Source organism: Toxotes jaculatrix, chromosome 16, assembly GCF_017976425.1.
Source record: "Toxotes jaculatrix isolate fToxJac2 chromosome 16, fToxJac2.pri, whole genome shotgun sequence".
NCBI lineage: Eukaryota > Metazoa > Chordata > Actinopteri > Toxotidae > Toxotes > Toxotes jaculatrix.
Window position 1 is genome coordinate 18,644,505 of NC_054409.1, and position 24,310 is coordinate 18,668,814.

General features: G+C 39.8%; 5 protein-coding genes across 11 annotated transcripts in view; 2 read left to right on the top strand and 3 right to left on the bottom strand.

The window, feature by feature from the left end:
- Positions 1 to 7,719, bottom strand: part of dym (dymeclin) — a 46,993-nt gene extending 39,274 nt beyond the window's left edge. Inside the window, exons 1-6 of the mRNA XM_041059100.1 lie at positions 7,521 to 7,719; positions 6,088 to 6,294; positions 4,620 to 4,672; positions 4,315 to 4,408; positions 2,983 to 3,119; positions 1,828 to 1,900 (exon numbers count right to left, since the gene is read on the bottom strand). Coding sequence (XP_040915034.1) covers positions 1,828 to 1,900; positions 2,983 to 3,119; positions 4,315 to 4,408; positions 4,620 to 4,672; positions 6,088 to 6,227 — 497 coding nt within the window. The 5' untranslated portion in view covers positions 6,228 to 6,294; positions 7,521 to 7,719. The remainder of the gene's footprint in view (positions 1 to 1,827; positions 1,901 to 2,982; positions 3,120 to 4,314; positions 4,409 to 4,619; positions 4,673 to 6,087; positions 6,295 to 7,520) is intronic.
- Positions 7,720 to 8,292: 573 nt separating this feature from the next.
- Positions 8,293 to 10,390, bottom strand: LOC121195686 (UPF0729 protein C18orf32 homolog). Its single transcript, XM_041059311.1, has 3 exons — positions 10,254 to 10,390; positions 9,493 to 9,708; positions 8,293 to 9,097 (listed from the first exon to the last, which is right to left on the bottom strand). The coding sequence occupies exons 2-3, from the start codon at positions 9,670 to 9,672 to the stop codon at positions 9,032 to 9,034; spliced, it is 246 nt and encodes an 81-aa protein (XP_040915245.1). The 5' UTR covers positions 9,673 to 9,708; positions 10,254 to 10,390; the 3' UTR covers positions 8,293 to 9,031.
- Positions 10,310 to 13,516, top strand: rad1 (RAD1 homolog (S. pombe)). Its single transcript, XM_041059310.1, has 7 exons — positions 10,310 to 10,451; positions 10,798 to 10,999; positions 11,104 to 11,212; positions 11,305 to 11,462; positions 11,718 to 11,818; positions 12,284 to 12,382; positions 12,634 to 13,516. Exons 2-7 carry the CDS (start codon positions 10,805 to 10,807, stop codon positions 12,803 to 12,805), a joined length of 834 nt encoding a protein of 277 aa, XP_040915244.1. The 5' UTR covers positions 10,310 to 10,451; positions 10,798 to 10,804; the 3' UTR covers positions 12,806 to 13,516.
- Positions 13,442 to 16,288, bottom strand: bxdc2 (brix domain containing 2). 2 transcript variants are annotated; one of them, XR_005895499.1, is made up of 11 exons: positions 16,126 to 16,288; positions 15,791 to 15,902; positions 15,645 to 15,688; positions 15,490 to 15,560; positions 15,343 to 15,392; positions 15,177 to 15,250; positions 14,848 to 14,898; positions 14,631 to 14,732; positions 14,346 to 14,474; positions 13,775 to 14,106; positions 13,442 to 13,642 (listed from the first exon to the last, which is right to left on the bottom strand). XR_005895499.1 is itself a non-coding variant. In XM_041059309.1 (10 exons), the coding sequence occupies exons 1-10, from the start codon at positions 16,273 to 16,275 to the stop codon at positions 13,858 to 13,860; spliced, it is 1,032 nt and encodes a 343-aa protein (XP_040915243.1). In that variant the 5' UTR covers positions 16,276 to 16,288; the 3' UTR covers positions 13,442 to 13,857. The 2 variants fall into 2 exon arrangements, 1 of the variants encoding a protein (XP_040915243.1); XM_041059309.1 differs by having other exon boundaries at positions 13,442 to 14,106.
- Positions 16,289 to 17,057: 769 nt separating this feature from the next.
- Positions 17,058 to 23,892, top strand: dnajc21 (DnaJ heat shock protein family (Hsp40) member C21). 6 transcript variants are annotated; one of them, XM_041059796.1, is made up of 12 exons: positions 17,058 to 17,460; positions 18,168 to 18,261; positions 18,382 to 18,505; positions 19,229 to 19,360; positions 19,497 to 19,801; positions 19,895 to 20,061; positions 20,848 to 20,941; positions 22,103 to 22,273; positions 22,366 to 22,414; positions 22,536 to 22,663; positions 22,952 to 23,039; positions 23,262 to 23,892. In XM_041059796.1, exons 1-12 carry the CDS (start codon positions 17,364 to 17,366, stop codon positions 23,421 to 23,423), a joined length of 1,611 nt encoding a protein of 536 aa, XP_040915730.1. In that variant the 5' UTR covers positions 17,058 to 17,363; the 3' UTR covers positions 23,424 to 23,892. The 6 variants fall into 6 exon arrangements, with proteins under 6 accessions (XP_040915730.1, XP_040915734.1, XP_040915731.1 ...); XM_041059800.1 differs by having other exon boundaries at positions 23,265 to 23,892; XM_041059797.1 differs by having other exon boundaries at positions 22,955 to 23,039.
- Positions 23,893 to 24,310: the final 418 nt, after the last annotated feature.

Below are 24,310 nucleotides of genomic sequence, written 5' to 3' on the forward strand. Positions count from 1 at the left end.
AGTGGAAAATGGCAGTGCTGCATAATATCGCTTCAAAAATGCATGAACTTTCAGAACTTCAATTATTATATTTTAAAAAAAAAAACTGCATCCTTTTCCTTCCTTAAGAAGGTGCAGAATATAAAAAATGCACATTTTTATATTTCATATTCTGTCCTTCTCATTTAAACAGTTTTAATACAAGATGTCTCCCACTGCAGTGAAAAGTCCACTCTCAGTGTTTGACCTGTGGTGTTGAAGTTTCAGTGTCACACTTGTGTAAGTTTCATACTGGATTACAGCTGGTTTCCAAACTAGTTATGATGCCACAAAATCATGTTCATATGTACGGGACCACTTTCCCAATGGGAAAATATTTCACAATGTTTGGCATAAAAATAAGTCATCTCATAACGCAGCACAGTCCTGACAATAGGCTTAAATTGTATGACATAGCTTTATGCCTAAATCTATGGTATTTAATCTAACCTTCCACAATATCAATTATCTTTTAATTCATTAGAGAAACAGTATGTCACAGAATGTGTGGAAAAACCCCAATGAGACTAATTTGAGTATCAATATACATCAACTGCTTCCCTGGAAAAAAAAAACAAATCTTGTAAAATTAAACCCCAAAAGGTGCAGAAGCCTGTTAAGGGTTTGGGTAAACTATACCAAAAGAATAGTAAGATTCCCATCCAAACCAGGAGCACGTACAGAGGAAATGGGCCGACAGCCACAAAGTGGTGGAGGGAAGAAAAACAGGGGGAGTCTTGAAGCTCGGAACAATGAATAATGTTGGAATGCTGAATGCATTTACACAAGGGCCAGGGTTTGATGTCCAGAGACAACAGAGAAGGAGAGAGGAAGAGAGCGACAGAGAGATTAGAAGACATAGAGAGACATAGCTAAAAGGACATCAAGAATGACACAATGCAGACAAGCGAGACGAGAGGAGAAGTGGAAGGAAAAGTCATATTTCTGTGAACTTGTCTTGACACTGCGGAGGAGGTTTTCTCTATGGGGACGAACATACTGCGTCTTTGTGTCTCTGTGTCAGACCGAGCAGCAGGCGGTGGATAATTCTCCCATTGATAAGGAAACACACTGCAATATTCACTCAGAGTGCGTTAGGTTGCACACCATCCATGAGAGTTAAGGCTGATACCATTTTTCAGCCAATACTGTATGTTTCACCCCTCATCCCACTCAATGGCAATGCTCCTAATCCCAAATTTCATTTTAAGCCTTTTCTCTCCTGCTAAACAACCAAAAGTTTATCTCTCTTTATTTCCCTTTCTTTTTATTTTCCCCATTGCACACAGTATTGCCAGCTAAGAGTTTCAGCGTTTCAGTCTGGCATGCTCCATAATGGATTTCATCTTCTCTTGGTTAGTGAACCAAGGAGCAAATGCGCAAGCAGAGCACGCAAAGAGAGCTACACATACAAAGTCTTCACAAACTGCTTTTCATTAACTGTTCAATGACTAACATCCTAGATACATTAGCAATGAACAAACACGGATAAAAACAAGGAAGTCGAACTAAAAGATGGGCAGAGAAACTGCATGAAAGTCACCACCACTTTTTGTTTTCAAGTGATTATTGTGAACATGGTATAATGTCAAAAAAATGAATAAGCAGCCCTGAGACATTATCGAATCACTGTGTGGGCAGTGTGAACAACCTGATCATGTAAATGTCTTGTTAGTGCTGCATCATGATCGGTCTTGCATATCTGACCTTTTCAGAGTATGCAAGACACAGCCGATGATTAAGTCAAACTTCCCCTCAAAAACACGTTCATAAATGCAGATTACGTTCACTAACAAGGGAGATACTTACAGCAGGGGCACTTCAACGATCAGGTGAACGAGGTTGGACAACAGCTCCTCGAGGAGGTCCTCGCTACCTGTTTCTACACAAGGGATTGAGGGAGTTATTATGTGAGACATATATGGCAGCTCCCTGTTGATCACAATCAGTCTCCTTCCAACTCCCACTGTACCAGTCCCTCTCTCTATCCCTTCTATCAGTCCCTATTTCATGCTCACTGTACAGATGAAGGGCACGGCAGAGAAATTAGCTAATTGGCATTACACGGTTTCTAAAACTGTGCTGAGTGTTTTTTAAGATGTTTCAAGACTTGCAGATACTCTGGATTATCTTCTTTTTATCACTTTCAAAAAGCTGTAATTAACTTTGTGTGATTTTGCAGGCAAATCACAGAAACATATATTTATAACAATCATCCAACACAGCAAATCTAACGCACAGTCTGCAGAGAGCTGCAAATGGGTGAGTAAGTTTCTGTCTTTGACAAAATGTCACAGTTCATGTGTGCAAGTGAACACTGGTAAGTGAAATAAAACTAAGAGACAGCCATGGCAGAACGACAAACACGAAGAGGCTGAAAATATTATATTTTGTTCACATTCCTTATGATGGTGTTTTCACCATCTCAGTAAGTGAGCACCAAAAAAAGTCACGTTATTTACATTTGTCAAGGTCATCACGATGGCACACATTCACAGAGTGTTTATTCAGGGACTTAGCTCAGACTATTTGAGGTCAAAAAATGATGTTCAGTCAGTGGATGCAGATTTAGACTTTTATTAACAGAGTCTCTCAGAGACAGCTGATCCAGGTCAGTAGCCAGGGGTGTCTGTGCTCAATTAAAAAATCAATTTCTTATCTCTCTTTAGGTATGAAGGGAAATGTTACGCATTTGACCCATGTGACTACATTTTAATAACTCACACCTTATGAGTCTAACAGGAGTCACATACTTTCAAGGATGCTGCTCACAAGATTTCTCTGCAGCGTTTTCTGTGAAGTGTAAAAACCTCTCTAAACAGACTTAAAGTTGCACTGAGACAACGCTACTGCTGTACAAAAAGTGTACACAGTGAAGTAGATTTCTTTATGCGATGTGTGGCCCCATTTCATTTTCCCTATGACACACCTTCCTTTTCCAAATCAACCTGTGATGGAGCTCACCTCCACAGGAGCCTGGTGCCCTCTCCTGGTAGGAGAACTGTAGGTGCAGCTCTTCTTCACTCATCTCCCTGATGAACACCTTTAGCAGGCAACGAATCATGAAGAGTGCGTTGTGGGCCTGCCAGATGAACAGCTGACTGCAGAAGAGAAACAAAACAAGAACGTCATGTTCAAGGTCCAGTACAGAACTGAGATGGAAATACAAGTTTTCTGCTGGGGAAGCAGAGCTGGCTACCTGCTATTAGTTAATGCACTTTCTCTACAAAGGGGGGCTTGGCTGATCATGTATATTCTTCAGTAATATGGTGGATCAGATGTAAACTGTTACACATATTCATCTAAGAGTTGATCAGTATACATTGGCAAGAGACTGGGATTATGCACTTGAGAGCTGGACCCTGACTGATTTAACTGTGGTGTTTTGCAGCCAACCCAGAGCTACAGGATCAGGTTGTAACTGGTGGAACATATTTTTGATGAGAGTCAGAGTAGTGACCCTCTGGCACTTCTCAAATGACGACACTACCCCCAACTTCAAGCACAGCTTTTGGGTTACAGTATATCATATCGCCTTCACCGGCAGAAAAACAACAAAAACACTTCAGTTGAGGTAAGAATGTACTTTTTCCTTTTGTAAACCTCAGCAAGCAACAATGGTTTTCTCATAACTGCAATACAACCTTCACTTTGACAATCAAGAAAATGGTGCACACACCGTTATCTTCACCATAGAATATTATAAACACAACACAAGTTGCTGTTTATTCACATAGGACAGAGGCAAAACTGGGAGAGGGTTAGTGAGAAACAAATGTGGAAAGAAAAAAAAAGAGTTGATTGGAACCATCCAGGGCAAGCCACAATGTTTCCTAACCACTAAACACCAACACAGGGGTGCCTAATCAGTTCCACAAATTGACAATTTACACAATTTGCAGATGGCAATTATGTTACACCCAGAAAATGTAGGTTTGTTTCTGGGACAAAAACCTGTTATGAAACATAAGAAAAATAGATAGGAGCAATAACTCCAACCTCTAATGATGTTCAAAACAGAATGAAGAGTTCCCACCAGAAGCATCTGGTGACTTGGGCAGGGTCAATCACTGTGGAAATGGAGTCTGGCAGTAAGACCAGAAAAATGCCACATGTGTGAATGGTTATACCTCAGCAGTTTTCTCATGGGAAACTACAACCACTTCACTGTTTCTCTGCTTTAGAAAAATAGGGATTCCCTGCCTGCAATCAGACAATAACTGGCCCTGCACAGGATCTATCATTACCAACACAGTCATCTGAGTTCATCCCCTTCTCTGAGGTTCCCATACTCACTCTTGGCATTCTGTCGAGATTTTCAGTTCTTTGGTTCTTCCCAGGAAAATTCTCACAAGAGCGCCAAAGTTTCCTGTTCTGGGATTGTTTTCAACTTGGGGAAAAAAAAACAGCAGGACAGAACTTATCAACATTAAATGGGCAACAGAAACCTCATAATTTGATCGTTTGACATGCAAACAACAACAAATGTTGAATTTCTAACTTAAAAGTGATGACATTCACTAGGGCATCTCAACTATGGTGCTGATCAGGGAAAAACACAAAAACAAAAATGAAGAATATTCATATTATATCCAACGTACTGAAGGTCTTGGCCAGGGGGATGACAGCCTCCTCTAGCAACTTAGAGTCTCCACTGTTAACAAGAAAAACAAGACGAGAGGAGAGAACATACTTTAGAGATGTGTAAGTAAAATTCGATCAGAGGAGCTGGTTGTTTCATCTGCCCTCTGCTGTCATGCCACAAAACTGCAATATGATAAAGCAATAATAACACTCAAATTGTTGGTTATTTACAATTGAGACAAGTCATGCCTCTGCAAGTCAGAATGAGATGTACAGGGACATGTCAGGGTGTGCTGTACAATAATTTTTTACAATAAATTTACTGGTACATGAGATATGTTGGTGCCATCTATACAGTTTCATTAGAGTTCACTGTGGAAACTTTCTTTTCTGGTGGATGTTTATGCACAGTAGGTTACAGGGGAGTGCCTCTCATTTTTGGTAGTAATGCCCTCTGGGTATTACTATCTTACACTTGATCTTGATGAAATATAAAGAAAACATGCAGCATTCAGAAGGTAATTCCTCAATATGTCATCTTTCTTTAAGGGTTGGGTAAAATGACCATTCGTCAGCCAGACTGACTGTATATATGTTCACTTTGTCTTGTGTTTGTGTTACGTAAATTGTAAAAAAAATGTCAGATTAGATGTCATTTTTTTATTTTACCCGGGAAGCATAGCACACTAATGAGATGGTTGGTGAGTAAGTGCATAACAACTTCACAGAGAAGGCGTAATGTCAGATCAGTCACATTCCAGCTGCAAAAGCGAATGCAGTGTCTTTGCTTCTCAACACTATTTAACAAAGGGAACTAAATGTTAACTAATTGATCCATTCTCAGCCAATCAGGATAATAACCCTGTTGGATCATTAATCAGGTGAGCTCTGCAAACATCCTGTCTACACCAACGTCTGTCGGTATAGCACACTATGAGTCTTGAGCAGATGTTTGGTGGAAACTGAGATGGTGCTAAAAAAAAAAAGGGAGGGGTATTTTCAAGAAGTTGTTAGAGGAGTAACACATAGTTTGCTGTCCTCTAAATTTTTAACCACGCCAACTATACAACATTGATGAGAAACACCTCAAGGAGATATCTTTTCCACCAAGATCTGTAAGGCCTACTACTAAATCACTATACATTTTACATCCTATTTGCTTCCCTTCCTGGCTGGCTTATTGTTTGGCATGTAAGGATTTCATCTAGAACTGCAACTAAAAAGTATCCTCATTATCAGTGTTTTTCTTCATTGTCAAGTTAGTTTTAATTGACATTACTCTTCTGATGATTTAATTTAAACTTAAAAGGATGGCCTGGCACTCACATGCACCCATAGCAAAAACTGTTTTATTTATGTCTGGTACTTTGAATTGATAAACAATAGCATTATTGTATTGATACAGTAATAACCATTATTTAAAATTGGATTCCACAGTTAAGGACAACCAAGTTATATTTAACATTTCTCTGTGTGTCTGTTTACCTGCTGGTGGGACTGATGAAAGTGAAGGAGATGAGCTGGTTCCAGAAGGGGTCATTCTCCGATATGGACTCTGTGCCCACCAGGGCCTTGAGGCTTGGATTATCAGACAGTTCACTGACCTGGCTGGTGTTGGCACCCATTTCTACTGGCTCCACTCAGCCAGACTCACCACTCTTCACTGCTTTTTCACCAGGCATATGCCAAAATCTGAAGGAGAGGAAATACTTAAATCTTTAATGTCATCACACATACATACAGAATGTTATGTTTATAAGGCTGCATTCATAATTTCATTATGGGAATAGAAACTTGCTTGTATTTGATAACGAGCTATTAGGTTTCTCTGTCTACACTCAAATTTAAATATGTGTAGTAGAAGATACCCTGGTAGCCCCAGGTGTTTAAGACGCTGATCAAATAATCACAGCTTCCTCAGTTCGAGTCTGGCTGGCGAGGAACCTTTATTTGTAGAATGCCATTCCTCCACCTCTATCCCCTCGTTTCCTGTCTATTTGTACTATCTGCTCTCAGACAAATGTATAAATTACATATTAATGTGTTAATAATTCATCTTTGTCAGGACATTTGAAATCAGATCTGCCAGAAACACCTCTCTGTATAATGCATTACAGTTCAACAGCACCACAAACCACATCCTCCAAACTGACCACAAAGTTCAATCAATACCTCTCTAAGAGTTTTAACAAAAACTTTAGATATTATAACATGAGTGCAATGGTGCAACATAAACATTATAACCTTCATGGTTTTAGTTAGGTGTACCCAACACACCGCCAACTGACTGGATGGTTTGAGCTATCATATAAAATAGATCTGTCCTCACCAGTTCCTACACACTCATTCATGAGAGTCCAGCTTCATAACAGGAGGACACATAAGGAACCAGGGTTTGAGTTTTGTTTTCTTCAAATGACACACCTTTCGCATACAGGTGTAGCCAGTGAGCCAACATTTGCTCAAGTGATGTGGGGCATACTAGAAACACACAGAGGTGGTGTTAAACCGCAGAGGAAGACAGTTCTTCGCAGTTGTGTAGTAATGGTAATTTTAGAAAAACATGCAATTTTCTTATTATATTCTTAATGTTACTGATGAATAGACTTTGTCAGACCAAACTTTAGTGCCCATATTCAGTATGCCACCTCAGTCGTCTTGGTCCGTTTCTGCTGCTTCAGTCAACCAACTTGTATGGCGTTAGCTTGCTCATCCTGTTTCGAGCGCAGGAAATAGTCTGTGCCTCGGCAGTTTGGCGGTCAGCACGGTATACTGACAGTCCCAAATTAGCATGAAACGATAGCTAGGTAAACTGCAGATTCATTAGCGTGCCCAGCCAACCGGTGGTTAATAAGTCACTGTCCAGAAAGCAGCTAACGTTCACTGCCTGTTTGCAATCAGCTGACCGCTCGGCTTACCTGTCATAAATGCTTCTCGAGGTTTCCGTAGCTCTCTCGGCTCTCTGGACCGTTAGGAGCGACTGTTTTTTTTTTACACCAATGAACAGTTTTGTCCAGTTTGTTTATCGAGTATAATTCACAAAGGCAAATACTCTAAATTGTGTCAAATTTGAGGCTGGTAACTTAACTCTACATACTCCTTTCCACCATGTTTTCCACGTCGCCACCCCTTGCGTAATGACGTTATTTGCGTCTGTGACGTAGCAGATAGAAATAGGGCTCATAGATCTATCGCTGTTCTATCTTAGAAGTCCCAGATTATAAATGTATAGTTAACCCCTCCGTTGGCGGTTTTTGGCACGGGCGAACCGGGCAGCCGGGGTGGCATCACATGGGGGGGCGGCACAACCATATAAAAATAAAACCCTCAGGAGGGTGGCTGGGTTCGGGGAGTGTGTATCTTAAGTCTTGAACAGCAACATCCTGCTCCTCTCTACAGGAAACTATCAAAGTCAGCTTCAGGACACACTAACAATATGTAATTTTCTGCTGCTTGGGATCGGTCAATCAACACAGAAAAAGGTCAAGTAAAATAACTTAGGTAGTTAAACAGCCATTATTTTTCTCTCAGACAAACAGTGCTTTGCTGTCAGATTCAACAGCTTCTCACGTGGCCTTCACACACACACACACACACACACACACACACACACACACACACACACACACACACACACACACACACACACACACACACACACACACACACACACAGAGAGAGAGAGAGAGGCACAGTACACAATCATTTAATTCTACATGACTGGAAAAATAGATTTTAGTTGGACATGGTTAAAACAGATTTTGAGCATAATTAGTTCATACATCTCATAAATAGAATATGAAAGAATATGATGTCAGAATCCTTTTCTTTGAATAGCATAAGTAATATTTTCTAAAAGACAATTTCTTCCTTCGTGGAAAGTCATCTAACGATTTCCTGCTTTCGATAATACACCACAGAATATACAGAATTGAAATGGAATTCATGTAATGACCTTTTTTAGCTATACTGGTTAAAGAGCCTCAGATTCAAAAGGTTTTGTATTAATTTGGATTTATTCATGACAGCTTCACTTTAATCTTGTCTACATTACACTTGCCAGCAGCAGACATATTTATATCACATTTGTATTGTTTCAAATGTAATAAAAATACAAACAAAACTGATTCTTTAATCTGTTTTATTCTGTCATTAAACTGCAAGTTTGACTTAGAAAAACTACTCCATTGAGACTGAATATTCAATATAATTTCATGATTATTGGGGAAAATATAACAATAACTGTTTTCTTAAATTTACTGTAATAAAAATTAAAGAAAAGAAAAATCAGAAATTCACACACAATTTTGGAAGGCTATAAAACTCACTCCATTTAAAGAAGACTGATAAGTTAATTCATATTTTATCTGTATTATATTAGTGGAATATTTACATTGCATTAGCTGCATTATAAACAAATCTAAAGCTGTCAGTCTGTCTTCTTGTCTGCTGCTATAGAAGATCCATTGGCAATGGCCTCACCGTTGCTTTCAGGCTGAAACACATGAGAAAAAAAAATTCTTCAAAAATACTGTAATTAACAACTGACACTCACTAAAGAAACTGAAAACTAACACCAGTATGAGTCAGGATTAGATCAGGTGAAACACAAATTAACCCTCAAAATTCACCTTAAATGATGTTAAATATGACAAAATACATGAGCTGTGTTTGAGTGCTTTGTTTGTACATTGAGTTGTGGAAACAATTTTCTTACGCTTAGGCTGAAATGAATATCACAATATTAAAAAGGTTACTTGTAAGACACCAATATTCAGTGTATGGTATCACATATGCAATATACAATAGTAAATTATCGCCCAGTCCTACACAAATAAGTTTTAAAAAAATGGTGAAAAGGGTTTCATTATTATTATGTCATTAACCTACCTTGTAAGTCCCATTACTCTTTTCACTAACTTTTTGGTCACTACTGCCGGTCTCCTGGACCGCTTTTTTGGTCCAGAATGTATTAATAATTGGTGAAATGAAGGGATACAGGATGGGCTCGAGGAACCTCTTGTAGACCCACAACAGGACGGGAATCACAATACAGGGAATGCACACCATGGCTGTGGCTAAGACAAGCTGCTCAAACTGAAGACCCTGAAGCAAAGAAAGAAGGTATTAAGAAATGCAGTTTATATATTGCTTCTGATCAGACATATGACTGTCAGTATGCATATCCCCATTAGTTGTTAAATTCCTACATGTCTGCCCATGAGGTCATTGTAAAGAACGAAGTAGCTGCCTGACCGAGAACTTACAAAGATGTTATTAAACTTAGATATAAATGTTCCAGCACTGTGGAGAGAGTGAAACTGGATCAAACTAACTGATACTAGCTGAGGTTAGCCCAAAAAAGCCGTCGAAGAAACAGAAGAAACACTGTGTTTTCAGCTCTCCTCGGAAACATAAATCGTAATCCTTAATCTTAGAAATTTTGAAGCCCCGTCTAAGAACATTTCGTGTGCTGTTAACTTGTTACTTATTAGAGAGACACAGTCGGCACAGCGTCGTCAGACGATTAGCTAACACTAGCTTCCTGCAGTCGCTCGATGGTTAACACACCGGTGAAGATTTGTCGCTAAACTCGCAGACTAGAAAACATTTTAGTACCCACGGGACATTAAATGACAAATAATCCTCACCTCTGTAATCACAAAACACCGGTGTTGTCAGGTACTGTCGGTGTGGACAGGATCTTTCTCATGTGTTTTGGACTGCGAAATCTCTGGAAGATTATCACACATGCGCAAAACCTACTTCCGTAGAAGATGAGAAAAGCGGAAGTAAGTGCGGCGCCTTTCTTCAAAACAGAAGGCTATGAGTCGCTGAAGTACAACTTTGTAAGTGACTCACACACAATTACAGCTGTCCAATAATGTTTGTCATTTTTTTCACCTGAGATGCTAAATAGTATATTATACATACCTACATACATATATAGTACTGGAATTTGTGGCCGTTTGCTATTTTTTTCTTTTTAAACTGTGCGTGATCCGCTGTCATGTAGCCTAGCTTAAAACAAGTCAATAACAGACAGTACAACAACTTACATGAAGCCTTTTTATGTTAAGCGTCTGTTCTTCATTTGTTCGTCTGTTGTTCATTTTACAAATATATGCGGGCGGTTTTTACACTTATTCAACTTGTGCCGTCTAAAACCATTCTTTTTGTGTGTCTTCATTTCAGTGCTACAATGCCTCTGTCCACCCAGTCTCAGGCTGACGATGAGCAATACGTTTTAGTGGCCAGTTTGGACAATGCTCGCAATCTCTCCAATATACTGAAGGCCATCGCCTTCAAAGACCACGCCATCTTCAGTGCCACACCCAATGGCCTGAAGGTCACTGTGGAGGATTCCAAGTGTCTGCAAGCCAATGCATTCATCCAGGTGTGTTTGATTTGCATTTACAATAAACCTTGTGGAGCACATACAGAGTTAGAAGTATCTTGTTTGGTGGTGACATTATAAATGGCAAACTCTTTTTATTCCAGGCTGAGATCTTCCAAGAGTTCACCATAAAGGAAGATCTGGTGGGTTTTCAGGTCAATCTCACTGTTCTGTTGGACTGCCTCAATATCTTTGGAGGTAGCACAGTACCAGGTAAAGATAAAGGAAACCTGACTAAAAAATAGTCACATGTAATATGACTAAATTAGTTAATTTTCTTTCTGTTCCCTCATCTGACATTTCAGGAGTATCAACAGCCTTGCGGATGTGCTACAGAGGGTACGGTTACCCTCTGACCTTGTTCCTGGAGGAGGGTGGCGTGGTGACTGTTTGCAAGATCAACACACAAGAACCAGAAGAGCCAATTGACTTTGAGTTCTGCAGCGCCAATGTCACAAACAAGGTGAACTTTCACTGTTTCTTAAAATGAGACTAGAGTACCATACAGCTAAATAAATTTGTTAGATAGAAAAAAGTAATAAGTCGGTGTGAACCTATTCCTGTAGATACCCGAAATGAACAAAAATACACATTTTCTATTGTTTGCACTGACTGCTTTAACTTTATAGACCCATTAAGAATATATAAGACAGTATCTATTGAAAACAGTTAATTACATATAATTGATTATTACTCGTATTTCTGGGTCTTTTCAAAGGTGATCCTGCAGTCAGAGAGTCTGAAAGAACCCTTCTCTGAGTTGGATATGACCAGTGAGGTACTACAGATCACCATGTCCCCTAGCCAGCCATATTTCAGGTATGTTGTCAAAAGTATTCAGACATGGAGAAAGTATACTACCACATCAGTTATTAATGATCTTATCTAAATTGTGTTAGAAAACAAAGATGCAGTTTTATGTCAAGTAAATAGTTCAAGAGGCATGCAACTAATTTGCATTAACAAGACTGTAACTGTCTGATATTGGTCTGGTTAATCTGTATTATGGGTGAGGTTGACATATTACCACAACTATTTAAAGTATTGTTTTATGGAGCATCACTACATGTTGTACATTATGCCTTTTACAGAACATCGGGCTTATGATTATATCTAAAGCTCCAAAGAAAAAAAAAAATACACATTTAACCTTTTGTCAGTTATTAATATAACTGAACTACCTTGTCTTTTAAGGGAACAAGCATACATAAAGACTGTTTTGTTTAATTATGCTGATTCTGAATTTAATTTTCAACTTAGTTTACTGTTATTTGTTCTCTCCAGGTTATCTACGTTTGGGAACTCTGGAAATGCTCATTATGATTATCCCAAAGACTCAGAGATGGTGGAGCTATTTCAGTGCACAAAGACACAAACCAACAGGTGAGCACAGAGTCATGAACAGCACATTACATTATTAAGACTACAGAGAAATAAATTATACCACTACAGCCCCAAGGTGGACTAGGGGAACTGGAGACACTAACATGACAACCAGAAGAAAAGAATGCCAGAAACATAGCAGTGGATAAATTACTGTATTACTGTATTACCTGTATCACTGCACTTTGAGCACCATTCTTGTTGTTAAATTTTCCATATTCTGCGCTCTCCCTGCTGTTAACTGCTGACAGGTACAAGATGTCCCTTCTGAAACCATCCACCAAAGCCCTGGCTTTGTCCTGTAAAGTGTCTGTGAGGATGGACAGCAGGGGCTTCCTCTCTCTGCAGTACCTGATCAGAAACGACGATGGACAGATCTGCTTTGTAGAATACTATTGTTGCCCTGACGAGGAGGTGGAGTGATTATAGTGCCTCCATTAAATTCCCCTTCAAATACGCACCTTAACTTCGGTGGTGGCCAGTTGCTCTGACTGAGTGCAAGAATGAGAAGACAAGGTCTGCCAGAGGAGGGCAGGACCTTTAATTGGCATAATGGACACAATGGAAAAGTTTGCATTGTTTTAACAAAATCAGCTGGTTCACCATTTGCCAAACACTTGCATTTGAGTGGAGCTTTGCCACTGGACTTGTGAAAGGATAATGTCACCTAAATGATCATATCATACCAAGTTCATCATTTCACAGATTCGGAAGATGATTGCATGTACAGTTACTGTATGTTGTATATTTTGTTACAATGGAGACCCAGAAATTTTGGGTCAGAAGCCTCTCAGTGTGTGAACACTCCCTGTAACTAAATGATACGCTGACTTGAGTCTACATGAAGTTGGCTTGCAGTTCAACTGTGGCCAAGATTTGCCTGTAATGACTACACATCTGATCTCATCTTTCTGCAGCCAACGTGGCAAATGGCGTGTACAGTAAGTCTAATCTCCACGGGCTTTAGATTTCTCTACAGCTCTGCGCATACATTGACATTGTGTATGCAGACAGTTTTCATGTTATTTGTCTGGAGTACACATCAGATGATACTGTGAGTAAGTTTGAATTGTTTTATTTAAGTGACATAGAAAATAACTTGTCAAATTCAATAAACAAGGTTTTTTTTTTACACTTATGGAAAATGTACTTTTATCAAAAGGGATGGGCAAATGTTGCTTTCAGTATTGCAAACAGAGTTTTAAGGTCAGCTATCTGCAAAATCCTTGTGATAAAGGAAGCAAAATATATGTTGTATGAATCCACAAACTATGGAAACAAAAAGGGAACACAACATGTGCATAACAGATTTTTTCCAAGGGCTGTCATATCTGATACTTCGTCTCTTAACAACCACACAAAAAGCTCACTGGACTTCAGACCTGACAGCACTGTTGCATTACTACATTTTCTTAAGATGGATTTGAATCATGGCAGCAGTAAGTCATTCACTCAGCTTCATCCAGTCCATCCAGCTACCTGCGTGCCATCTGCATCCTTTGCCTTTTGAAAGCTTTGTGTTTGTTTTTCTTCACCACTTTTGGCTCAGGCGCTTCTGTTTCGATGTGAACAGGCTTCTCCTCAGCTGGCGTAAGGAAGACGTCCGCTGTAACGTCTTTGGCCAAATCCTCCTTTGCTTCAGTCCTCTTCATTTTCTGTATCTCCTTCACCATCTGCTTCTCACGCACTCTGGCTGCCGCTGCAAGTCGGATCTCTCGCCGGTGCTGTAGGTGTGTGAAGGGAAAGGTCATCAACCCAATCAGGACATGTATGACGACATACAGCATAATTTCCTGTTCTGTAGCAACTGTGCCCAGTTTACTGCTGGAGATACATTCAACCTGGGTATGAAACCTAACACCATGTAGCATGTTAATATGCCAGGCATATAAAACTTTACCATCAAAGTGGAATTACAAAAATAACATGCCCATAGTTTACACTGGCATGAACTGGGTTTTACCATGTTAGGAGACTGGAAATTTGGGTTTTCGTAGAGCGTAGGCCCTCCGAAGCTCCCCTGAAAAATCTTGATGAGGTTTAGAACAAAGCGAGGCCCAATCTCCACTAAAGAGCCATCCTCCTCGATGATCTGAACATGGAAAGAGTAGAAAAAGTATTGTAGTAAGTTGTAAGTATTGTAAAAGGAAAGAGAAGAAAAGCACCCCCACATCAGAAGATACATTTTTCTTCTCATGGTGATGAGGTATCTACCATTTTTAAATTCTGTAGTGGGGTGAAATATTACCTGGTAGTTTCTAAACCATATCCTGTTGTCTGCAATGGTGAATGTAAAGACGTGGTCCACAAAAGGCTGACTCTTAGGATGGTAGCGTGGAGTGGAAAATGTCTGAGACAGGAAAAAACAATGAGTACTTCCTTTCATTTAAAAAAGGCAGATATACAACTAAATGTGAAGTCAGTGTTAATGTTTGCATCTTCTGGCTTGCATATTGTATACAGACCTGGGTGAAGAGCTCCTTGAGTAAAGCATACTGCGGCTCCTTGTCAAATTTCTGTGGGTGAAATCAATAATTAGAGGGGACCAAAAAAAAGTTAGCTCTTATTCATGTTTTGAAGCATTCTTTCATATATTTATTTATCAGTTCACAACATGTGTAAAGGCATATTCTAGGCAAACAACTAGGGGTGCTAATAATGTGGAGCCATCTTTGGTTGGAATTGTAGATCTCTGTGGCTCACAGCTGCCCGTTACTGACATACATTTCCATTAAAAGTTACGTAAGTGATAGAATTACTGATGGCGTGTCTCCCTCTGGCAAGTGCTACTCACCGGATCAAACGACAGCAGCGGCCTGGATCCTTTGAGGCAGTTTCCTGTCATTTTGAGTTCAGCCAATGTATGAACTGTGGAAGAGACAATAATATAACTAAGTTTTTCCCATGGAGCATGACAGATGTCTGCTGGATTTCAGGACTGTCAAAGAGAAGTAACTCACTGTTCTGAACCAGAAACTTTGCAGAAGGTCCATGAGGGCTGTTTGAAATCCTGTAAAGGCAACAACACAATTTAAATTACTTTTCTGCAACACTAGGAGTGTGTTAGATTGATGTTTAGAGAAGGTGAGAAAGATAAAAATACACACCACATGTAGAGGTCCTGCTTCTTCTTGGCCTCAAAGAAGAGGCATTTGTTGCAGTTTTTGATTTCACACACCTGCAAAACAATGCTGAACTTTAACTATACGGTAATGAGTGTGATCAAATAAGAGCATGACCAGAGTTTAAACAACAGACTCACCTCGTTAACTACAAACAACTTGTCCTTTCTGTCCATTTTTGTATCTGACAGACACAAGAGTAACTTTGTTATTATGACACCAAAACAGACAATACCCGTAATTCTGCCTAAAGTAACACATGATCCATACGAATGACGATACTAACCTGCTTTTGAATGGGGCATCATGGTCCTCAGGTCTTGCATCAAGTGTCTTGTTCTGAAGTTGATGCCTCTCGAGGAGAAAATGAGGACTCTTTCCTTGTTGGTCCATTTGCCCTGTTCAAGAGAGTTTAAATCAAAACTTCAGTCTTGGTAATGTGAAAGCATTTCAGGTTTGACTCGGTTTTTTCTGCTGATGAACACTTCTGGTCAAATTGTGTATTAACAATTCCGCTATATTTCACTTTTCGTAACGGTATGTTTACTAAAGCTACAGTGTGGCGAAATCGGCTAAGGTGCTAACCACCTTCAGTGGCTAATAACAAGCCTGAGCACTTACCGACGAGACCGGAGGTGGAATTGTGACTTCGTTTTTGTTGTCCTGTTCGGTTTCGCCCGGTGCTTCTCCTCCGTCTGCTACAAATTTTACCTTCTTTGTTTTTTTATCGACGGGACCCTGTGCTCCACGTTTTCTCTTGAATGCCGACATGTTTGGTTTCTACGCCGACACAAATCTCGCGTAGCCAGAGACCCAGCTCAAACAACACACGTGTGGACGGAGCAGGGTTTAGAGACCCCTAGTGACGCGGAGGTGGTACTGCGGGTACAAGCGAAAACACACAAGTACAGAGCAATCCTTTAAAACGCCATAATTTCTGTGTTTTGGTGATTAGGTTTGAACTTGGCTAATAAATTAATGATTTAAATTAAACAGTGAATGTTTAAATAATCAACGAATTGAATTGAATTAAGTGAATTTTATAGCAATGAAGATGCTTGTATTTGTGTATTATTTTATTTGCTGGCCCCAGATTTAAACTTACTGAGTCAATAAATATGTGTATGTGTTGTGAAGTGTCCTCACTGGCAGCTATATCCATGAATCCAAGTCTCCGTTTCACCACTAGAGAGCACTGTGGGATAACTAATGACACTATCTGTTCCGGTGACTCATTTGTATCAAACTACAATCACGGACCAGCATTAAATGAAACCATATTGTTTACCTGGTGTATGCTGCAGAAACCATGGAGAGATTTGTGAACCAGCGGGACTGACGCTAATCAGATATTAATTTGGTAGAGTTATGTGCCTGTATTCCTTAATCACATGGTTAGACGTGATAATAAATAGTAAATACTAAAAATATCAGCCAACTAAATGACGTGTTGACTTGATTCGAACGGTAGAGGACAGGAATACGCGTTTACAGCTTCAAATCTGCCGAAATTAGAAAGAGAAGAACAACAATTATCGCGAGACTTGGCGGCTTCGGACAGTACTATGTCCATGGGTTGGGGTTCCAGTGAGCGGCCGTTAAAGAAATGTATAGAAGCTGTTTTGTTAATATAAAGAACATCGCACAGATTTGAATATGTAAGGCTCAAACATTACGGTATTGTCGCTATCACCCGAGGAGAAGTCTGGATTATTTTAGAGATAAATCAGAGATGCTGCCTGGTCGATAGCATGCTTCAGTTAGCTACACGCTAAAGCTAGCCTCATCTGGGACAACTTGAGCAACATTTTACTTAGAATTTATCTTAGAGTCAGGTTTTTATTCACAAGTATCTAACAATGAAGTGTCACTATGAAATATTGGGCGTGAAACGAGATGCTGGGGACGATGATTTGAAGAAAGCTTATCGTAAATTAGCATTGAAATGGCATCCAGGTAAGTCGTGGAAGAGTGTCAGTGTCTCTTCATTAAAAGTGTCAATATTGCTCTTGAATTAAGTCCTGAATTCAGCCCTATACTTTAAATTGAAATGTAAGAGATGTTTGCCATATTGTCAAAGTACTAAAAGTAATAGTAGACTTTGCTAAGAATGGTGTGATATCTCAGTGTGACGTTCACTGCTTTACATATTACTTTGTGATTGTACAGGGTAACGTTTAGGCTAGTTTAAGGTAAGTAAGTAAGAAAAATACCATCCACTGTAATCATAGTTGTCTGTAGAGCTGCAACGTACATCATATAAAACTGAGTAAGTTTGATATTATGACTCTTGATCATACAAAATAAGACAGCAGATGTCAGCATGGTCTGAGGAAAATTATAATGGACCTTTCTTTCACTGTAGTCTGACAATTTGTGGACAAAACAGTTAATGGAGAAAATAATCATCAGATTAATAGATGATGAAAATAATAATAGTTGTAGCTGTAATTGTCTGCAGGACTTACTTTTCTTACTTTTTTTAAATTTGGAAAGGTGCTATCCTTGAAACTGTTGTGTGCTGGTGTCCTTCTACTTTCAGTTTTTCATTTTTGCATCAACGTTATGATGCTGTTACTTCAAATCCTACAAAATTATCAATAAAACCTTCAGAAAGGTTATTTGTTCTAATAACTTCTTTGGTTTCCCTCTGAAATTTCCAGATAAAAACTTGGAGAATGCTGAGGAGGCAGCAGAGCAGTTCAAGCTGATTCAGGCAGCTTATGACGTCCTGAGTGATCCACAGGAGAGAGCTTGGTGTGTACAAATTTATCTCAGGAATTTCTCAACTTTAGCAGGACTGTGCTTGCAGACTCAGTAGATCCACACTGTTTTATGTGCAGACTGTGGCAGTGTGGGCTATGTGTTTCTCGGCAGGTATGACAATCACAGGGAGGCTCTGCTGAAAGGAGGACTGAGTGGTGACTATGAAGATGACAGTATTGACCTGCTGCAGTACTTCACAGTCACCTGTTATTCTGGCTATGGAGATGACGAGAAGGTTAGTGTTTGTGTGAGGATCACGTTGCACAATACGCGCAAGGAATTGCATCAAACTCTCAACCAAAACTTCTTTCAAATTTCCCCTGGAGATAAAATCAGTTATTTGCCAGGAAAAGAAAAAAAACTGTTAAGGTTTTGGAAGGTGCTTAAAGGGTTTTACAGCTACATAGAGCATCAAAGTGAGTGAAAGTAATAATGTTTCCCCAAAAAGATTTCTTTTTTGAAATACCCCTGTAATAAACCTCTACGGCTTAAATGTTAAGCCGCAGCGGTTTACCCACAGTAATACGGGGATAAGTATGACTGACCTATGAATGACCTCGAATTGGAATCATAAAGTCAAAACATATACCACACAACATGATGGGATATCTCCTGATTCCAAAAGTTAGTGTAACCCAGGAGTTGTGGCGCCACAACTAAACTGCAGGTCAGACTGACTGTCCTTGTAGCATGAGGGTACAAGTAAGAGGAGGGAGTAATGAGATTATCAAAAGGCTGATAAAAGGCAGTGACAACATTTATGTCAGCTGCAGGATTGTGGTTAAGTTCTGGCACAGAGCCACTAGAGGCCACCACCTTAGCAACATCACTTGGTGTTCACTTTGGTGGCAGCTGCTTCATCCTTTGGGATTGTGATGACAAAAAAGTCCTGCATCTCAGAGCATTTATTTTCTTATTTAGTATTGCCTCTTTACTTTTACCCACTCTCTCTCCATAGGGTTTTTATACAGTTTATAGGAATCTCTTTGAGTCCATTGTTAAGGAGGAGATGGAGCATGGCAGGGTGGAAGATGAGGAAGAGGAGGAGGAATTTCCTTCCTTTGGAGACTCTCAGAGTGACTATGATACCGTAAGATTGCCCCACACTTAAAACACTTGTCTCATGATTGTTTCTGTTTGCAAGCTTAAAGTATTATTAGTGGTCAAATAAAGAAGAGTCTTTATTAGATTGATGTACTTAAATAGCCTCTGTTTCCATATTGTAGATAGTGCACGTGTTTTATGGCTACTGGCAGAGCTTCTGCACTCGTAAAAACTTTGCCTGGAAGGAGGAGTATGATACGAGGCAGGCCTCCAACCGCTGGGAAAAAAGGGCCATGGAGAAGGAAAACAAGAAGACCAGAGACAAGGCTCGAAAGGAGCGCAACGAGCTGGTGCGACAACTAGTGGCTTTTGTTCGCAAGCGTGACCGACGTGTGCAGGCCCACAGGAAGCTGGTGGAGGAGCAGAACGCTGAGAAGATCAAGAAGGTGGAGGAGCTGAGGCGGAAACAAAAGCTCAGCCAGGCTAAGTGAGTAACAGGCGAATAGTTGAATAAATGTGACTTTTATTTTCCTCTACTTCTTCTTCATACTCACAATGTTGTCTTGTATGTCCATGTAAGACTGGCAGAGGAGTATAAGGAGCAGAGCTGGGCGGCCATGTCCGAACTTGAGAAGGAGCTGCAGCAGATAGAGGCTCAGTACGGAGAGGAGTTTGGAGATGCATCCGAGACTGAGGAAGATGAGCAGGACATGGACACACGGGAGAAGAACAGTGAAGAGGGAGGAGGTTAGTGAGACTGTATGTGAGGTTTAAGCTTCATTTATTCTTCTGTGTTAAGGGATGTTGTACTTACTGCGGCAGCTCCATAGTAACCCTGTAGCCACGCGCGTTCTATCAGAAATGTAAGTACACATCGGTGCCACAGCGGACAGGGAGATAATCAAAGGGAAACTGCAAGAAGTGTGATTGGTCAGCATGAGCTGCTTGTGGTTTTCTCCCACACGTTTCTGTTTGTTGAGCGCGGAGAAAACCTGTTGAAAAAAGGCTCAGTTATCTTCTTTTTCTTCTTAGCAACCCCAGTTCTTTATTACAGGGACGGTAACAACACAAATGGAAACTGCACATAATAGTCTCATTCAGTAATGAAACAAGTTCGACCTTCCCACCACCAGTGGTATCACAAAGTAAATGAAATAATGCAAACACAATAATTGTGGGGAATACAATTAAAGCAGGGTAAAATCCGAGGCTCAGCTATAAATAGAAACCACAGCACTTCTGTTAACCTGTTACGTCAAATATAAAACCAACACCTGTGAACTACTGACTGATCCACTAAATGAAAAGAGTTGAAGACACTATATTAGTATCCTATTAGTTTGTGCTTATACATAGTAAACTGTAGTTAACATGTGAGGTTACATCTTAATTTTGTATTTATTTATCTCAAAGGAAGCAGGTAATACTTGGCATACACCATGAAGCCAAGCCACTGATGTTAATAGCACTTTCCACAGATTAAAATTATTTTAAGTTGATTGACGTGATCAATGCAAACATATTCATTCACAGATGCTGACCAGCCTGATGGAGATGAACTAACAATTGACTATTATGATGACCTGTACTGTCCGGCCTGTGACAAATCATTCAAATCAGATAAAGCGTGAGTATCCTCCCACCCACTCCACCTACCACCTTTCGTCTGGACTCACACGCCAAATCACCTCACTATGCTATGAATGAGTTTCGAATTGGCCGACTGTCAAATTCATACTCTAAACAAACAGGGGGCAGCATATTACCAGAAACCTGGTGTGTCCACCCCTGTCGTTAGAAACGACACCCTCACGCTAACCTCAGGATAGGGCAGTTGTTGACATGTTGCCAGACCTGCATGGATTGGGGAATGCTGTTTTTCCACACAGGTTTACCTTGCAGTCTGATTATGTAACTGGTAGACTGTTTTCTCATGTTGTTCTTAAACTGATGGCAACAATTTCACACCTAATTTGCCCAGTCAGAGAGACAGGGAAGATGTAGTGGTAGTAAGAGTAGAGGACCAGCCATGAGAGGTTGAGGAGGGAGAAGGAGAGCAGCTAGAGCGGCAGCAAAGTTTGAAGACTCGAGATGCCGTGATGCAGTGGTCACAATCTCAGACATATTCACTTTGATCAATTTCAGCACGATATTAAAAAATCACACGGTTCAGTCTGGTAGGGTAACAGTAGGTGTGATGTGACTAAAACATACGGCCTGATGTAAACTATAGCAAAGATATGAAGCAGTTAGCAGACATTTTTATTTTCACTGCTCTGTGACTGCAGGTGTGGACGCACTTTATTGAAAACGTTTTTTTTTTTCCTTTTTGCTGTCAGTCCTGAAAGGATTTTTGTTCCTTACAATGCATCTGAACAATGGAGAAAAACTGTAATTGTAAAACTTTTTTGCAAGGTCAGTTGTTGCCATTGTTTACACACGTGTTGAGGGAATTTTCAGATGCATGTGACTCATCAACTTGCTTAGAGCTGCTGAAGCTTTTGTGTTGCGTTTGTTGTGTGTTTTGTGTGTGCTTTTTTTTTTTTCGTTTTCTTGCTTGCTCATATCAATGGTAGAGTTTGAAATGACTCATTGCCATGGGTATAATTCCTTAATTTAGCTAATTCTGCATTTCCATGGAGGAATGTAATTATTTTTAATGACTCAATTAATATTTATTGTAGATAACTATACAAATCTGTAAAGGGCTTTTATACACACACTGTTAAATCTGTGTTCTTAATGTCTCGTACACCTCTTTTCATTGTTTTTCCTTTCTTCTCTGTAGTATGAAAAACCATGAAAAATCCAAAAAGCATCGGGAGATGGTGGCGTTGCTACGGCAACAGCTGGAGGAGGAAGAGGATTCACTTGGTTTGAACCTGGACGGAAAGGAGGGAAGAGAAGAGGAAAATGAGGAGGAGGAAGAAGAAGTTGAGGAGGAAAAGCCAAGGCAAAAGTATGTAGCTTACATATTTTTCACCTCAGTGACAGGATGGTGAGAAAATGGTCAGTTTTCTAAATGTAACTTTTGTCTTTCCACGTACGCAGGCTGTCCAAAAAACAAAAGAGGAAAAAGAAAAAGCAAGAAGTCGTCCACGTGAGTAATTTCTTTCTTTCAGCCACTGTGTCAAAAGAAAGCTTGGTGTGTTGTACTCTTAATGCCTGTGAAGCGAATCTTCCTCAAAACCCCTCTCTATTCGTTCTCTCCTCCTCTATAGCAGAGCACTCCGGAGGAGGTGGAGGAGAAACCAACACCGACTAGCTGCGAGGAAGATGCCCCCGAGACGTCAGCTGACCCTACAGAGCCTGAGAAACACGACGATCTCCCTCCCACAGAGGTCAAGAGGTCAGTCCAGTTTTTTGCCACTTATAAACCGCCCTGTTCCTGTTCGCTTCAGATTTGGTTCCTGTTTTCAGATAGGAAAAAAAATGATAATTAAAAATTATTTTGGTCACACTACATTTAAATAAAGTTCCAACATTCTTATTCATTGACGCAACATTCAAAACAGAGGAAACAAACCTCTTGGAAAAGCTCTGAGCAGGCAGGATTGTTTTAGAGTTTTAAAATATAATCGTGTTTGCTCTGCAGTTTAGAATCTGGTTTTTAATTGTCATCTAAATGTTGCCTCAGCAGCTCTGGGAAGACGAAGGGAAAGAAGGGAGGCGGAAAAGACAAACCGAAGAATGTCAAGTCAAACACAGGAGAACAGCATCCTGAGGTTTGTACAGTAAAATCCAGAGGTGTAGCGTGATTTGTATTTCTCACTATAAATTTAATCATTTTTATTATTACAAATCTCCTTCTACACATCTGTCCACACTTGTCAGTTTACAAGCCTTGGTTTTTACTATGTTGAGCCACCAGAACCAGAAAAAAGCGTTTTTTTTGGGGGGGAACCTTATTACATGACTAAATCACCTATCCCCATTTCCACCACCAGAAGGAAGTAAACCTCCGCTGTGTGACCTGTAACAACGAGTTCCCCACAAGAAACAAGTTGTTTGACCATCTGAAGACAAGCGGCCACGCCACCACTGTAACCTCAAATGCTCCTCACAGCTCTGTGAGCAAGACCAAGAAAGACAAGAAGAAGACCAGATAACATATCTTCATGTGGGCTGATGAAGCTGAAACTTCAATACTGATTGATTCAGTAGGGACACTGGAAACAACACTGAGAACTGCAGGAGGAGAAATTAAAAAAAAGCCTTTCTATGTGGACTTTAATGGACTGTATTGGCTGAGTTGTGGGCGGTTAGCTTTTGTTTTTTTCTTTCTTTTGTTTTTTTAATTACACAATAATCATATTCAGCTGTGCATTTGTGAGAGACTTGAGTCTTCCAGATTGGAATGATGGACTTTCTGAGCAGTTTTCAGTACCTTCCATAGTAACTTATGAATCTCTGTACTGATAAACCAGTGGGGAAACAAACACACAGAATGTGCCTGGGATACACATTCATCCCTATTATCAGATACCATCTCTCTCTGTTTGTCATGAAGAGCTCTGTAGTGGTATTACTGCATCCTAAAAATAAAAGTGATACTGCACGTTGGTATTTATACAACAACTCTGGAATGATTTTCATTAATGCGTCTGATAACCAAGGTTAACTATAAACTACTGTCTATACAAAACACGCACCTGCACATTTTATATGCTGTTTGTATTGGTAAGACAAAAAAACAAAATTGCACATTTAAGCAAATATTTAAAAGCACAAATAGTTTTTTTTATTTTCAAACATAAGATATTAGATTATTGCTTTCATATATACAGCAGATAGAATGTGTAGTTTGTAGCAGAGTATTTAGCTGCAGATGGTGATCAAATGTCCTCAGAGTATAATGGATGCTGACCCAAAAGGCCCAAAAAAAAAGTCATTTCTGTGCCTTACAAGAAGAAGAACAGATAACACATTTTAATCTGGGCGAATGAACCTGAAAAAGTTTGAGTCATTAGGCTTAGAGAAGAAAGCCTGGGGCTGA

Coding starts and splice junctions, on each gene's coding strand:
- LOC121195686 (XM_041059311.1), bottom strand. CDS start 9,672: ATGGTGTGCATTCCCTGTATTGTGATTCCCGTCCTGTTGTGGGTCTAC. Junction 9,098..9,492: donor AGAGTAATGGGACTTACAAG/GTAGGTTAATGA, acceptor CATGTGTTTCAG/CCTGAAAGCAACGGTGAGGC.
- bxdc2 (XM_041059309.1), bottom strand. CDS start 16,275: ATGTCGGCATTCAAGAGAAAACGTGGAGCACAGGGTCCCGTCGATAAA. Junction 15,903..16,125: donor TTCCACCTCCGGTCTCGTCG/GTAAGTGCTCAG, acceptor TCTCTTGAACAG/GGCAAATGGACCAACAAGGA. Junction 15,689..15,790: donor GATGCCCCATTCAAAAGCAG/GTTAGTATCGTC, acceptor TGTGTCTGTCAG/ATACAAAAATGGACAGAAAG.
- rad1 (XM_041059310.1), top strand. CDS start 10,805: ATGCCTCTGTCCACCCAGTCTCAGGCTGACGATGAGCAATACGTTTTA. Junction 11,463..11,717: donor GCGCCAATGTCACAAACAAG/GTGAACTTTCAC, acceptor GTCTTTTCAAAG/GTGATCCTGCAGTCAGAGAG. Junction 12,383..12,633: donor ACAAAGACACAAACCAACAG/GTGAGCACAGAG, acceptor AACTGCTGACAG/GTACAAGATGTCCCTTCTGA.
- dnajc21 (XM_041059796.1), top strand. CDS start 17,364: ATGAAGTGTCACTATGAAATATTGGGCGTGAAACGAGATGCTGGGGAC. Junction 19,802..19,894: donor CAAAAGCTCAGCCAGGCTAA/GTGAGTAACAGG, acceptor TGTCCATGTAAG/ACTGGCAGAGGAGTATAAGG. Junction 22,664..22,951: donor CCTCCCACAGAGGTCAAGAG/GTCAGTCCAGTT, acceptor ATGTTGCCTCAG/CAGCTCTGGGAAGACGAAGG.